Here is a 14,735-nt window from a genome sequence, read left to right as displayed (position 1 = left end):
TGCAGCGCTCGAGACGGTGTGACTTTGACTGCATTTTTTGGCAAAGCCGGCAAAACTGAAGCATACTTTTGTGTGTTTATGAGTTAATTATACGGTGTTGTTATTATCTGCTTTCCAACTCGCCAGCAGGTGATGGCGGCAAGACAAGAGATTCTCACTTGTGTTGAGACATGAAGTAGCCTGGCGCTGCTCTCCTTTTCATCAGCCCTCATTATCATCCTCTATATCTCTCCAGAGAAGTCATTAAAAGTCCTGAAGACAGAGACACAAGCTCAACAAGCCCGAGCTGGAGGGGAGCTCGGGCTTGAGTGGGAGGATGCTGAACCGCAGAGGGAAAAGTTATAAAACCCTGATGAGCCTTGGTATGAAGAGGCACAACTCACCGGTCTGTCTTATTAATCTGTCTGGTCGTGTTTTTAGGGTAGAGCTGCCTTTAGTAAAAGCTTGATGATGGACTAGAGCGACACCTACTCAAAAGAAATTGTTAAAGAAAAAGAATCACGTCTTCAAATGAACTGTTAGAAACACGTGAACGTAGGAATGGCTTGTAGTTGTGTTGTTTTTCTACACATGAACCAATAAACCTTATGATCAATTCTTTATATTAACAATATATCAATATGTTCAGCTATTTCCTTTACTTCACTGTTTTGGTTTCATCCCAGTCACTTCAGCCTGTGTACACATAATACAATTTGAGATTTTCAAATAGCGTGCAGTGCATACACCAAAATCCAATTAGCGTCCAGGTAGATGTGCCAATACTTCCCATTAACTTCTCTGGAAAACCTAATACGACACATAAAAAACATTAGGTGACGTATAAAAGTAGACAACCAGGACTTTTACCAGTGCTCGTGTCCCGTATGAAACTAAAAGTCAACATTAATTTGGTCTAACTTGAGTCCGTAAGTTATGTTAGCGGATGCGACGTGCTGATGGGAAGTCCAGTGCAGTTTTTATAATGAAGATTTTGGCTTAAAAGATAAACAACGGGTAAATAACGTCTTTTCATTTCAATTTAGGATCTGGGAGCTTCCAGAGACTTGGATTGAGCCAGACGAGCTGCATGGGATCATTTCATGTCCCCAGCTACTCCGGCTGTTTGGGAGAACGCTGCAATTCCTTTTTGCTGTGAAGTTCCAGAAATGTTTTGTGCACTAAGAAACTTCACCCGACTTTTCATCGGCTTGAGGTTGAGAAGATGATGACTAAACTGCCATTTTTAGGTGATCTTTTCTTAAACCTGACCAACTGTTGCATTTTTAGGCGATCTTTTCTTAAACCTGACCAACGGTTGTTGTTGCTTAAATCAAACCAAATTTTGACTATTTTATTTTTATTACCATGACGAAGAAGGTCACCTGACCATGAGTCACCTGTCAACAGACAGTAACTGGAATAACTGGCGTGTTTTCAGCATGACAAATTGGAATTTAGCGGTGGAAAGCAAAACAAAGCGAAAAGAAGATTGAATATTGACCTTACACAACTTTACATTAATGTTAATGTTGCTCCACATCTGCTTCATGTGTAAATAAACCAGTTTGCTCATATCAGCTTTATAAGGTGTTAAGGTATGTTGTGTTTACAGCTTCTTCCATCTCTCTCACGTTGCCAAAGAAAATATAGATGCATGAAGAGTCATTGTGGTATAAATACAGAAAGCTTTCAAAAGTTGACAGTATAAAGTCAAATAATATTATGTGTAAATATGTAAATATGTATGCCTGAAGATCTAACATGAAAGGCTTCTGGGAAATTATCCTTTAGCTTCTTGATATAAAGGTTCACCTTGAACTACTGATAAAGTGTATGAACAGCTGCAGGTGTGCAGTTTTATTTACCTGGTGCGGCCTTGTGGCTCTGAGCTCAGCATGGTTGACAATAATGCACTTCAATGAAAATCAGCCAGAATTAATGTGAATTGTTCTAACTGTGCTTGGTGAATCAAACTGTTGCTGTCATAGTTTAGTTTTTAATTTTGTTTTAATCAAGAAATATGTAAAGTCGGTAATTAATCAAAGTTTGATGTCTCCCCTGATGGAGTGCCATGAAGTGTCCAAACCTCGATGATCACTTGAAAATTGTACAGATACTTCATGATTACTAGACAAGTTTGAACATGTCAGGATAATTAAAAATACATGTTTACTAAGGATCTTTTCAGACAGAGCAACATGAGAACTATCATTCACCTCCTGCTGTTTGTCCCAGCTCAGTATTGTTAGAGGTGGTCAAGCGTGCTAATGGGTTTTACTGGAGCTAAAACACTTGAGTCAAGTCAAAACAGTAGCAGTCTTATAGTGGCTAGCTGGTCATACATGACGCTGCTCAGCTGCTTAGCTGCATTAAGAGCTGTGATCCATTTTCCTTGGTCTCATGTTTTCATTCTCAGACAAATCTCTCCTCTGTTTTCTACACTGAAATGTTACTGACATGAAGCTAGTAAAACAAAAGTGATTAATACGCTTGTTTTTTGTTTTTTTTACACACCAGTTAAATTGCGTTGTATTATTATGATTAAACTGACCTATAAATGAGAGGCTTTACACACACACACACACACACACACACACACACACACACACACACACACACACACACCATGGCCTTGTCTCATTTAGCAGTGGCTTCCCGTATCTTCACTATGATGTGGCTGGGAACTGTTGAGGTCTAGGCATCAACCATGGTTGGCTGTTAACTATCAACCAACATGCATGAGTGTAGATTCTTGTACACTGACATTTTCTGACATTACCTGTGTGATTTACCACATGAAGTTGGTGAGAAAAAGTGACAGATACCTCAGCAGCAGTACTTGTGTCTCTGACTGCACGATCTCCTCTTCAGATCATGTGATGATGGCGCCCTCTGCAGGACACACTACCACCTGCTGAAGACCAGAATAAGGAATCACAAGCCTCTCCTGAACGAGTGGAATCTGCCAGAGTGAATACTGTTGGTAATGTGTTGATGAGTTTAAAAGTGTTTTGTCTGGTTTAAAAACCTGGTTGAGAGGCGAGGGAGCGTTGATAGGAGGAAGGAAGCTTGATTCTATTTTCAGAGATGTATGCTGCATGAACCACTCAAACATTAACAAACAATCCACTCTATCCTCTCCAGATGTCACTCTGTGACAGTTTACTGCTGTCATGATTGTCAACTCTCCCAATTGTCCCATAAAGACTTTCAATTTCTGATTGTATTCTCCTAGTTGGGGTCATAATTTTCCTGTGTATCTCCTTTTTGCTATCTAAACATTTTCGGCACCACAAAGCTTGTAGTCTACTTTACTCTTGCATCCTACGTATCAGGTGACAACCAGACAATTAAAAGTAGGGCCTACGTCAGGTATAATCTGCAATTTTTCTTACGACAAGGACTGATGTCATTCATTATCAAGAGGCTGACAGACAGGGCAGTGGTGTGCACAAGGCTCTCCAAGAGGCAGAGGGTAGTATTTTAAGTTTCATTTAAAATCACACTGAACACAGAAATAGATGCTTCAGTGGAGAGAGGAGAGCAGGAAGTGGGAGCAGCTGGCCTCCCAGTCCTGTCCTCTGGTTCTCTGATACCCCTCTTTGAGTCTGATCCGATCCCCATACCCCCAAACATTCCCGCTAAAACCATCAGATATCTTTCTATGCCTTGTAAACACCCTCTGATCCCACCTGATAACCTGTGAAACCCCATCACACCCCTCCTGTGCCCTGTTCAACCCTGTGCTGCCCCCTGCTGGACACTCAGTGTGCATTCAGTCTTCTGATGTTCAGCTGTAAATAAACAAAAAATCTAAACATGTCAAACTGAATCTCCTCTTCTGTGCTTTTATTTATGTTTGTTTGATTTCATTTCCATTAAGTATTAAAGACAAATATGATCAATATAGAAATAAATAATGAAATATAATTGAAGTCAACAAGGAGCTGCCACTGAGTTTGTCACAAAAAGGAACATGTTTGTTTAAAGTTTTCATTTCAATGTCATTTTTATCAAACACATGGATTTTATAGATGTGGTGTAGATGCACAACAGCAGCTTTAAGGTTTTTTGATCTTTGAGTTCATCTGATGTTTGACTGTCACACTGTCGGTCACATGACAGCGACGCTTTCAGACGTGTGAATTAGTCAGTGTGATTTCATACAGTTAGAAACACTTCAGTGGAATGAGACGACATGCCAGGCCAAGTTTGGATATTTCTTGTTCTCCCTGGTTCTAAGTGGGTTGCGCTCAAAATGTGATTCATGTCCTGTCATGCACCAATCAGGACTGATTGTGCTGACAGACGTCTGATCTTCAGATATATCTCATAAATATCTGATATCATAGAGGCATGGGTTCCATCCTTTACATCTCAGGTATGAATAATTGGTAATGCGTTCTGTTATAGAATTAAACTAAATGATATTTAGTACAAATTTTGAAAGACGTTTAAGGTGATTATACATGTAACATCTCAAGTCTAATCTAATGTTAAGATCTAATGTCCTCTTGATGCCATTGATTTCTAGACTATCATCCGTACTCAGTGCTATGTATATAAAAGAGTGATTTCTAAAAAGAAAAAAACATCTCTAAAAGTCTATCTCTGTCTCTTAAAAAGAGGACATCAATTCAACCACAGACATCACACACCCCTCTGCTCTCATTCTGGCCACTGCAACAACTTTTGTTAAAGAAATATAATGCAACTGACTTCTTGTGTACAATTTGAAAAGAAGGAACAATTTTGATAAAATACAGAGTGAGAGAAAAAAATTCACTGAATTAAACTCAGTTTTCAGTTGTAAAATATGACATCAACTAACTGCTGCGCTACATAGATTGTAGACTGCACGGCTATTTTTATTGAGGTAAGTAATCAGGAAGGAAGTGATGGGTGTGAAAGCTGCTTTCAGCCGCCGTCAAACTGACCCCAGTCCTTTAAGTCTGCATAAGAAGACTGCTGTTAACCATTTATTTATATTCTTGATGTTTTATACATTTTCATCAGCACAGTGGTTGTAATAAAGTCATTAAATGATACAGTCAACTTTCTGATGAGAAGCTTTGACAGCCATGATGTTGGCAGAAGCTCGATGTGTGTTTATGGGTTTCATGCTGTGCTTCTCGGGTAGGAATTATTTTTTTTACTCACTATGGATGCCTTCTTAATTTTCTGATGTGTCGGATTGTAATAAAGATATAAAAACACAATGATTCAATGTTAGCAGCCATGATTTTCACTATTTAATTTAGTATGGTCCATCACAATATCATACTGTCATCACTGACTAATAATCAGACATACTAAGGAATGTTAAAAGGAGTATAAATGTGTCCGGATATCTGTTGAAAAAAACATACAGCAAAGACAAATGTGTAAAACGCCGCCTCACTGACACTGTCGGGACACCGTGAGGTCAGATTCTCGGACATTGGAGGAGGTCCAATTTCAAGCAATATGCAAGAGGCGCATCTCTGCACACAGACATATCGAGCTCCTGGAGGAGGAGAGGGGATCCCCGAGCTCTCTCAGCTTGATAAGCGGTCATCATCATGGGCCAGAACATCAGTACCTGAAAAACTCGCTTTCTCTTAAATTGCGCATTAGCAATGTCCTTTCACAATGTCAACACAGTTATTGTATCAAGCGGCAAAGCCATTATTTAGGCTACAGCTTTCATATAGTGCTGTTTACACCAGGGTTCCTCCCCAGACGGTGGAACAGCGGCGCTGCGCCGCTATACTGCAAGCCCAGCGCCACCCCCCCTCTGACGCCGATAATAACGCCCCCCCCGCTCATAGTCTGAGGCACCGTTTAGCTCAGTGTGTAGATTAGACGTCCCATGTACAGAGGATTTGTCCTCGCTGCAGTGGCCCCGGGTTTGAGTCCCGGCCTGGAGCCCTTTGCTGTGTGTCACTCCCCTTCTCTCTCATCCTGTTTCCAGCTGTACTATCAATAAAGCCTTATAAAAGGCCCAAAAAATATGTCAGGGTTCTCCCCAGATGGTTGAACAGCGGCGCTGCGCCACTATACCGCTAGGTCAGTGCCGCTATACTCCGCGCATGACAGTGACGAGCGTCCGTCCGTCCGTCCCCCGGTTGACGGCTAGGAGCTCCTGGCTGACGGCGATGAGTGTCCGTCCGTCCCCCGGCTGACGGAGTAGATGACCGTCTGTCCGTCCGTGTCTCCCCCCCCCCAGAATGACGTTGACGAGCGTTCGCCCACCCCCCGGACAGACGGTGCGCCGCCACACTAAAAATTTCTGGGGAGAACCCTGTATGTATATAAAAATACGTATTATAAAAAAAACCTCAGTCACTGTGACTGCAACTTCCTCTTCAGTGATGACTTTTCCACGAACAACCACAGACAGCTTCACATCACTCTGTTCTCACACTGCCAACTCTATGAAAACATTTTGTTGAAAATATAATAAAAAGATTTCCAGCTGCACACGAGGACAGGAAAAACACACTATAATGATGATTGCGATAAAATACAGACAGAAACAATACACTCAAGTTAAATCAAATAACTACTGTAGAATATAGATTCTTCATTAGAGGTCTCTTATGTACTAAGAATAATAATGAGGAAGGAAGTGACGTTCTGGCTGCAGAGCTGTGTGTGTTTGCCGCTCTTACACTGAACAACAGTTCATTCTGTCTCTGTAAGAAGACTGCTGCTGATTTTAAACATTATTTATATTCTTGGTGTTTTATCCGTTTTAATAAACACAACAGCTGCTACAAGTTAATTCAATTATACAATCAACTTTCTGATGAGAAGCTGAAGACTACGACAGCCATGTTGTTAGCAGAAGCTGGATGTGTGTTTATGGGTTTCATGCTGTGTTTCTCAGGTAGGAATAATTGTTTTTACTCCTTATATAACAATATTTAACTGAAATCTCTAAAGTTTTTTAAGGAGTATACAAGTGAAAGTAAGTTATAAGACAACAGAAGAGTGAGTTAGCTGGGAGGATTTTCAATAATTCTTATTATTATGAGCGTTTGTATGCATTACAGAATGCAAGTATGATCCTTTACAATATCATTCTATTATCATTCACTTATTCGAGACAATATGAAGTGATACAAGACTTATAATGTGTCCAGATATCTGATGATTTAATCTTCTGTTAAAGTGGTTCAGGGACGAGCAAACAGCATCTGTGCTTTAAAAGGTTCATCAGTGGATCTGCCCTGCTCAGCTGAACATCCTAATACAACCATGAAATGGTACAAAGTACAGCTGATTGGATCTACATTTAATCTGAAGAACCTCACTGCAGATGACAGTCACGTTAAGTACATGTTGGAAGAGAATAACTTCAATCTAACAATCAAAGATCTGACAGAGAGTGATGCAAAGCTTTACTGCTGCAGCAGCAAAGAGGATGCAGGAACATCCAGACAGAGTGAGCAAGGCATGATTGAGCTCCGTGTTGCAGGTACGGTGACTGTCAGTAATGAATTACTTTAAGTCTGATATAAATATATGAATTCTTACTTTTCTTCCTCATCATCTCAGACCTGCAGGTGAAGGTGATTCCCTCCACAGAGGGACACACAGTAACACTGATGTGCAGCAGCAGCTGTCCTCTGACTGAAAACCCTGCAGCCTACATCTGGTACAAGAACAGAGAGTTTCTCTATGAGGACTGGTCTCCCTGGTACCAACAGCTGGTCAGCAGTGAGGAAGCAGTCACATACTCCTGTGCTATCAAAGGCTACGAGGATCTCAGAGCCCCTCAAGTCTCAGTGGGTGAGTGACAACCAGTATCTCCTTATCATGGTTAAAAAAATTAATAAATTAAAAAAAAACCTTTATTGATCATGCACTGGAGTCTTAACTATAAACTTTTTGACTGTGTGACTTTGTTAACTAGCCAAAATAATGTCTCACATATATTTTTGTCCAGATTCTGTCACATCAGCCTGCTTCAGTGTGACCTATGCTAAAGGGAAAATGTGTTCTTATAAGCAGACATCAGAGGATGAGCCCTGCTCCATCACATATCCAACAGGTGTAGTTCCCACTGAGACTGATCATCCTCCTCCATCACTACCTCTTATTCATTTAAAGTGGTATTTTATCAACATAGATCATTATATCAAGAGATATGTCAACATAGATCATTACACTTACAACTGTTTAAGATACAGTCATCAAACTGTTCAGAACAAACCAAACATCTCCACATATGCTATGTCATGTTTTATCATGTCATGAACTATTCTTTTGTTATGTTATCACATGAACTAATCTTAACTAGTTACCTGGCTCATATACTGTGTAGGCAGCAGGGTTAGAGTTGTGGGTTTTTTTAGGTTCCAGCAAAACAACCTCAAAATGTCTGTGCATGTTGCTGCACACTGTCATGTCTTTGCGTTCTTTTATTTCTAACTTACACATTGTTGATGGTATAATAACTACAGTTCATCATGTTCTGTCTTTTTAACTCATCATGTTGTGAGGGTTTATTTCATAATTTATGTAATCAATTTGTACAACTTTAGTTTATATAATAGACATGGAACAAGTTAATTTATAAAAAAACATATTTCATCTTCTCCCAACAGAAGTGCATGTTCAAAACACTCCTCCAGCTGCACAATTCCATGTCAGTCTGACCTGTAACACCAGCTGTCCTCAGACTGATCTTCAGACTGCCTTCAGAGTGTACAGGAGCAGTAACTCAGAGGGACAGAATGGGTTAATAAACAATGTAGTTCCCACCTCATCTCCTGAAAGCTTCTCCTGTGCCGTAAAAGGCCTCAAGCATCTACACTCTGCTGCAGTCTGTGAGTATAAACCAAACATGGTCTGTTGTAACTTATAGAATGAGATCTTTGAGTCATCTGTCTGCAACAAGCAGGGGTGAGAATCTAGATAACAACTTTAGAGGGGAAAAATACGTGACATTCTCTCAAGAGCACTTCCTGAGGGGTGCACAGACAGTCAGAAGTATAAACTTAATGTGATTTTCATTTCTAGGCTGCAGTTGTAGCATTAATATCTTATTAAATGTCTGTCGGTCCATGTTAGTTCTTCCACAATAGACAATGCATCCTGATTGGACTTCAGTGTACAAAGGGCTCGTATTATCGGCTCCGGCTCCCGTTGGCAAAGATGTAAACACGACCCCTGTGACGATGCTGTGATGGATGTAAACATTTTTTTTTTTCCCCATCCATCTCAATTCAAGCAGCACTCAATCATTTTTCAATCAACACTGAGTTTGAAATAGAGACTGAATTTACAAGATACAAAAAGTCACCACAGTAACAACGCACTTGTGACACTGAATGTGGCACACATACAGAAACAACAACAAAAAAGGAACCAACTGCCTTCTTTTATCAGGTTTATGTTTGACAAAAAGAAACCTGCATAGAAGTGTATGAGCTAATATGGGTGCAAAAATGTTACAGGGGTTGAGGCAGAGACTGAGTTGACACATAACTGCTAACTGATATTCTGTTTTATGACATGCAGCATGATTACACAGATATAATTGTTGAAAAATGAATTGCGAATTGTAAATGTGTTAATTTTCATCAGCCTTTGAGAAAATGAACAAAGTCTTTGCGATCTAATGGTGAAAATGTCTGCAGGAACCTCCAAAAACACAACGTATGAACTCATACAAGAGTTCTTCCTCTCAATCATCACTTGACCCACTAACAGTGTGTGTCTGTGGTGGTGTCTGTATCTGCAAAGAGCTCGCTCTCTTCCTGTTTTGTCTTCTTTATAAAACTTTATTTTAGCGACATACCAACAGACTGTAAAGCAGCTTCTCTCCTACAGCTGTGAGGCTCCTCGATTCATCATTCAGTTTTAGTTTCATGATTGATCCATCCCAAATAAGCCTGAATCTGACCCAGTGACAGACATGAAGAATAATCACATCAATTACAGAAACAGTTAATCTTCTTGCTTATGGTCTCATTTGTTTATCCATGTCATATAGTGGGATCAGTATTAAATTGAGACTTTTTCATAACTGGTAAAAAAGTTTCTTGTAGTACATTTAAAGCAAACTGTCTCTTGTCTTTCATCTATATTTCAGGTGCTGAAGATAAGAAATGTTGGAGTGTGAATTATGTCAGCAGGAGAATCTGTGCTGTTCACGGCTCCTCAGTGAACATTTCAAGTGAATATTCTCATCCTGACAACAACAACCAGCAGCCCCAGTCTAAATTATGGTATAAAATAATCAGAAGTGGTAAGAAGGAGACTGTAAAGCCTATTGAAGTTGCACGCCGTGTTAAGTACCATGAAAACATGAACAATCATCACATCCTGTCAATTAAAAACCTGACGAGGAATGACTCAGCAGAATACAAATTCAAGATCCAGATACACGACGAATGGAAACAGTCACATTTTTCTGGAGTGACGTTGGTTGTCACAGGTAATTCTTTAATTGTAATTCTTTTGAATAGTGAATTATTGATTCCAACTCATGTGATGAACTATCAGCAGTCTGCACACTGAAAGGCAGGTTCAATGCTCCTTTAACTATGGCTTGTTTTAGAAGACACTGACAAACAATCTACTTTGTTTAGTTATGAGACCTTGTGAGATAGTATGTCTCTTTCACATTTGCTAATCAAACTGTCTTTCAGGTCTTAAAGTGACGTTCACTCCCTCTGCAGTGGTGACAGAGGGTCAGAGAGTCACACTGACCTGCAGCACCAGCTGTCCTCTGAACAAAGACTACACCTGGATCTTCAACAGTCGACCTCTGAACCTGACAGAGAACCAAAACAAACACCTGGTTCTAGACCCAGTCAGCAGTCAGCATGAAGGAAGGTACTCCTGTATGGTCAAAACTGGCAGAAGAACCATTGGCTCAAGTGAAAAAACTCTGACTGTCCAACATATTAAAGGGAAACAAACATCAGCAGCAGCTGCAGGACTGTGTGCTGCTCTCCTGGTTTTAATACTTCTCGCTGTCTTTTGCTGGATTAGGTAAGCAACACTGATCTCTGTTTCTAAGCAGTGACACACTAACATGGTATCACCAATTAATTCTTATATTCACTAATGTCACCAACCAGAAAAAAGAAGACACCCAGCCAATCTCCTCGAAGTGAAACCTCAAACAACTTGGGGCAGGTAAAGAAAAGAATTTGAACAATTCTGCTACATTAATAGAGAAACTGTGGAAAGAATTTCTCTTTCATCTGAGCCAGAACAGCAGCTCAAACTCACAAATAATCTTACAATTATCCTCTCAATTTCTTATTTCTTAAATAAACACATTTAGTCTGTTGACACAGAAATGTCTACTGCAGTCCGTATCAGGCTCATCAGTCTTTTGTATAACATTAGTTATCTACGTATCCTGTTGTTCATCACAGATATGATGTTTACTCGCTAACTTTAAAAGCAAAAGGTACCTAAGAGCTCACTTTAGACATACAGTGTATCATAAAATAATATCATTTCTCTTGTCTTACAATCAGCTAAACCCTGGTCCTGTGTATGACGAAATCTCAGCTCAACCAACAGAGCAGGATGATCTTCACTACAGCAGTGTCCACTTCCATCAGAAACACACAGATCCCGTCTACAGCACCGTCCAGCCACATCAGGCCAGAGAACAAGAGCACGTCCCCTACGCTGTGGTCCACTTTAAATCCAACAAAGCCCCCTGAGTGAGCACCTCTTTATTACATCGGCTCTCTTGAGGGACACAATGTAAAAATGATGTAGCTGATTACAGGTTGGGTGGGTTATATGGTGTGTTAGAACTAACGAGTACTATTTTGACAAAACTTTCTTTTTAAACACTGAGGTGTTGATATCACATTGACTTCCATGTTGGGATAATCATCAAAAGTAAAATTCAAGGATATTTACGCCCATTGTCACTGAAAACATCACAAATCTGACTTTCACGACAAGTAAGGGCGATAAACTTCTGTTCTATGTTGTAACCCACATGTAATGCCTTATTTTCTTTACTTTCAGACACCATGGCCAGGTAGTGGATTCCTAAAAATTGTACAACACAGCAAACATAAACATGTTAAACCTACAAGACGGCACATTAAACTGTTGTTGCCCTAAAATGGCTGCCGGAGCTCTATATGATGCCTCTCGTGTGCTGTGTTCCGATATCCATACTTCCATGAGTACACTTAAACGTAGTACAGTATCCGCACTTACTAAGTACGCAGATTTCAGCAGGTGAGTGTTGTTCCAAATCTAATACTCCGTGGTGCCCTTACTGGGAATTACGATCGCAACAGCCGTCACCTGCCAAAAACATCCCACTTTAAACGGTGAACAAACGACATTTATGACTTTACTTTTTAACAATTACAATCCTGCAATCTGGCTCCGCTGCAGGCGCTGTTGTCTCGGTAGCTATTTAAAAAAAAAAAATCCGAGCTGAGCACCTCTGCCTGGCTTCACTTCTTCCGCTACGTAGACAAGATGGCGGCTGTTGAGTGCGTAAAGTGTACATCGTTGCACACTCAACGTTTTTGCCATCATGAGGGCAACATCCGGGTCCTTTAGGTACACTTCTTTTCGCCGCGATCGATATCGGAACACCCTAAGTAGTAAGTACTCAAACTAAGTATAGTAAGTACGGGAAGTATGGATATTGGAACACGGCAAAGCAGTGTGTTTTAGATGCTACTCAAGCTACAATTTTATGAAGGGTCAACCCTGTGTTTATTTTTTTAACGATGTAAATAACCTATGTATTAATATAGTTCCTGTACATTGCAATCTTTTACAAATGTTTTGTTTCTGCTGACGAATAAATAACTTAGAGAGTAAAGGCATGAAGGTGTGTTGTGGAGAAAAAGAAAGGTACAACTTTGGGTCCAAGACACAATAAGGCAGGTTTCATCATCACCATGTTGTCATTGTATTTTGCAGTTAGAGCCTGACCAATATCTTGTTCGATATTAACCTATCATAGATATATCTGGGATATATTGATATCCACCTAAATGTTAGCCAAAATGTCCATTAAAAATCTTTTTACACAACATAATGCAGGATAAAAGGCCCTGGTGTGATTCATGATTAGATGTTGTTTATTGTGACGGTGCACTCGTGTCATTTTTAACAATAAAGTTGAAAGTTGAACAGTAAAATATCCTGCCCTCATCTTCATTGCATATCTTTGTCAGAAGTGTTTGATATCCAAGCTTTAAGTGAAGACAGCGCAGCATGCAACACTGTGTGAGAACAGAGAATAGATGTTGTAAGAATAGATTCCATATTTTACAAGCAAACAGGCCACAGGTCAGATTCTTTGACGACCTTTTCACTCTTGAAATTTGACAGTTTGAAAGCCCCATTACTGGCACGTGAATCAGTGTATCAATTACAGATAAATGAGCAATTTTAATAGCTATAAAATCGTAAAATTTCTAAAGATTAAGTCATTGGTGAATGTTCCACTGATGTGTATTCAGTAATCTTTCAGTCATAACACAGATTACAAGCCAGAATTTAACAAATATTGGAAAAAGTTAAACTGAGCATCGTTTTAGCTACATTCAAGAAAAAAAACTGCTGCATCTTAACAAAAATGTTGGTGGGTTTTATGATGATGTGGCTCTTAAATCATACAGTTCTATATCTTTTTACTCTCAGTGGCTGGCCACAGCTAATCAATAGCTTGGATTACTATGATAAAAAGACTCATTGCTGCACTTTGTGACTGTAATTATTGTTAATGCTCTTTGCAAACAACGATAACCAATAATAATATTTTTTTTTAAAGAAGTTTATAACCTGTACATTATGCAGCCCTGAGGGTAAAGAGGCAAAGATGGATGACTTGTTACTCATAGCTCTAGCTTTGGTTGAATTTATAGGCTATAATCTCATTATCTGCTGATAACCGATTGTCATTGTTTTCATTATCAGGCTAATAATTTCTCGATCCGAAATATATCGTGTATCCCTAGAAAATGTCCTTCTTGACATCCTCAACTTTACTTTCACTCTTCCAGCCGTCTAATCTCCAGCTCCTTTTCAGTCCACTACATGCTAATGTGGACCACCAGTTTCCACAAACGTACTGAGACTCACATGCAGAGGCAGGCCAACTAACACGAGCTGTTTAGACCACATCCTCATACAGGAGGTGTCTGTGTGCAGGATGCAAGTGGACTAGCAGGTGAAGAGTTACAAGTGAGTAGAACGCAACATGTAACACTGTGTGAAAACTCCTAAATTGTTTTGAAAAAAGACAGATTTTTTTTTAAAGCAAAGAGGCCACAGATCAGATTCTTTGACGACCTTTTATCTGTTGAAATTAGACAGTTTGAAGGCCCTATCAGTGGTAGGTGAATCAGTATCACAACTAGAGATAAATTCATCATTTCAATTTTCAACATTAAAATCAAAGAATATATGAAGACTGTGTTAGTGATGTAATGTTGTGTTGAACTGTCTCTCTAATCTGTCAGAACAGAACACACGAGAGGATTTTAAAATGCTTGTGAAACAAAAATGGAAGAAACTTGACTGAGTTGTTGGAGCCAAACGTGAGAAAATTAAAGGCAAAAAATCTGTTGCTTCTCAATGGAAATGTGTCCATTTTATGATGATGTGGATCATAAAAGCCATATTTCTTTTTACTCTCAGTGCTGGCCCACAGATAACTTTAACAGAAAGACACACTTTCTGACTGTTTCCAGTGCTCTTAATGTTCTTTGTCAAATTGTTTGTCCTGTCAAAATACTTGATGATCTGCATGA

The 14,735-nt window shown here is 39.6% G+C and overlaps 2 protein-coding genes across 18 annotated transcripts in view; one reads left to right on the top strand and one right to left on the bottom strand.

Annotated features, from left to right (window-relative positions):
• Positions 1-14,735, bottom strand: part of LOC115586975 (platelet-derived growth factor subunit A-like) — a 135,154-nt gene that overhangs the window by 43,907 nt on the left and 76,512 nt on the right. For 2 of the 17 annotated variants that reach the window (XM_030426519.1, XM_030426564.1), the window contains one exon: positions 2,808-2,896. The exons of 10 other annotated variants lie outside the window; for them this stretch is intronic. The gene's annotated coding sequence lies outside the window, so the exon portion shown is untranslated. Of the gene's footprint in view, positions 1-2,807; positions 2,897-7,503; positions 7,623-9,772; positions 9,795-10,686; positions 10,709-14,735 lie in introns of those variants that run through there. 5 more of the 17 variants (XM_030426556.1, XM_030426523.1, XM_030426605.1 and 2 more) reach the window with 5 other exon arrangements.
• LOC115589261 (B-cell receptor CD22-like) lies at positions 6,799-13,069 on the top strand. The gene is made up of 10 exons (XM_030430089.1): positions 6,799-6,853; positions 7,139-7,444; positions 7,525-7,758; positions 7,916-8,020; positions 8,577-8,798; positions 10,067-10,411; positions 10,626-10,971; positions 11,061-11,118; positions 11,469-11,660; positions 11,977-13,069. Exons 1-9 carry the CDS (start codon positions 6,799-6,801, stop codon positions 11,658-11,660), a joined length of 1,863 nt encoding a protein of 620 aa, XP_030285949.1. The 3' UTR covers positions 11,977-13,069.

The sequence above is a fragment of the Sparus aurata genome, chromosome 1 (assembly GCF_900880675.1).
Source record: "Sparus aurata chromosome 1, fSpaAur1.1, whole genome shotgun sequence".
Taxonomy (NCBI): domain Eukaryota; kingdom Metazoa; phylum Chordata; class Actinopteri; order Spariformes; family Sparidae; genus Sparus; species Sparus aurata.
This window is presented reverse-complemented; position numbering and strand designations above follow the sequence as displayed.

Bases quoted from the DNA above. Each gene is read 5' to 3' on its own strand.
- LOC115589261 (XM_030430089.1), top strand. From the start codon at position 6,799: ATGTTGTTAGCAGAAGCTGGATGTGTGTTTATGGGTTTCATGCTGTGT. The intron at 7,445-7,524 runs GTACGGTGACTG...TCATCATCTCAG, and splicing joins GATTGAGCTCCGTGTTGCAG to ACCTGCAGGTGAAGGTGATT. The intron at 10,412-10,625 runs GTAATTCTTTAA...ACTGTCTTTCAG, and splicing joins AGTGACGTTGGTTGTCACAG to GTCTTAAAGTGACGTTCACT.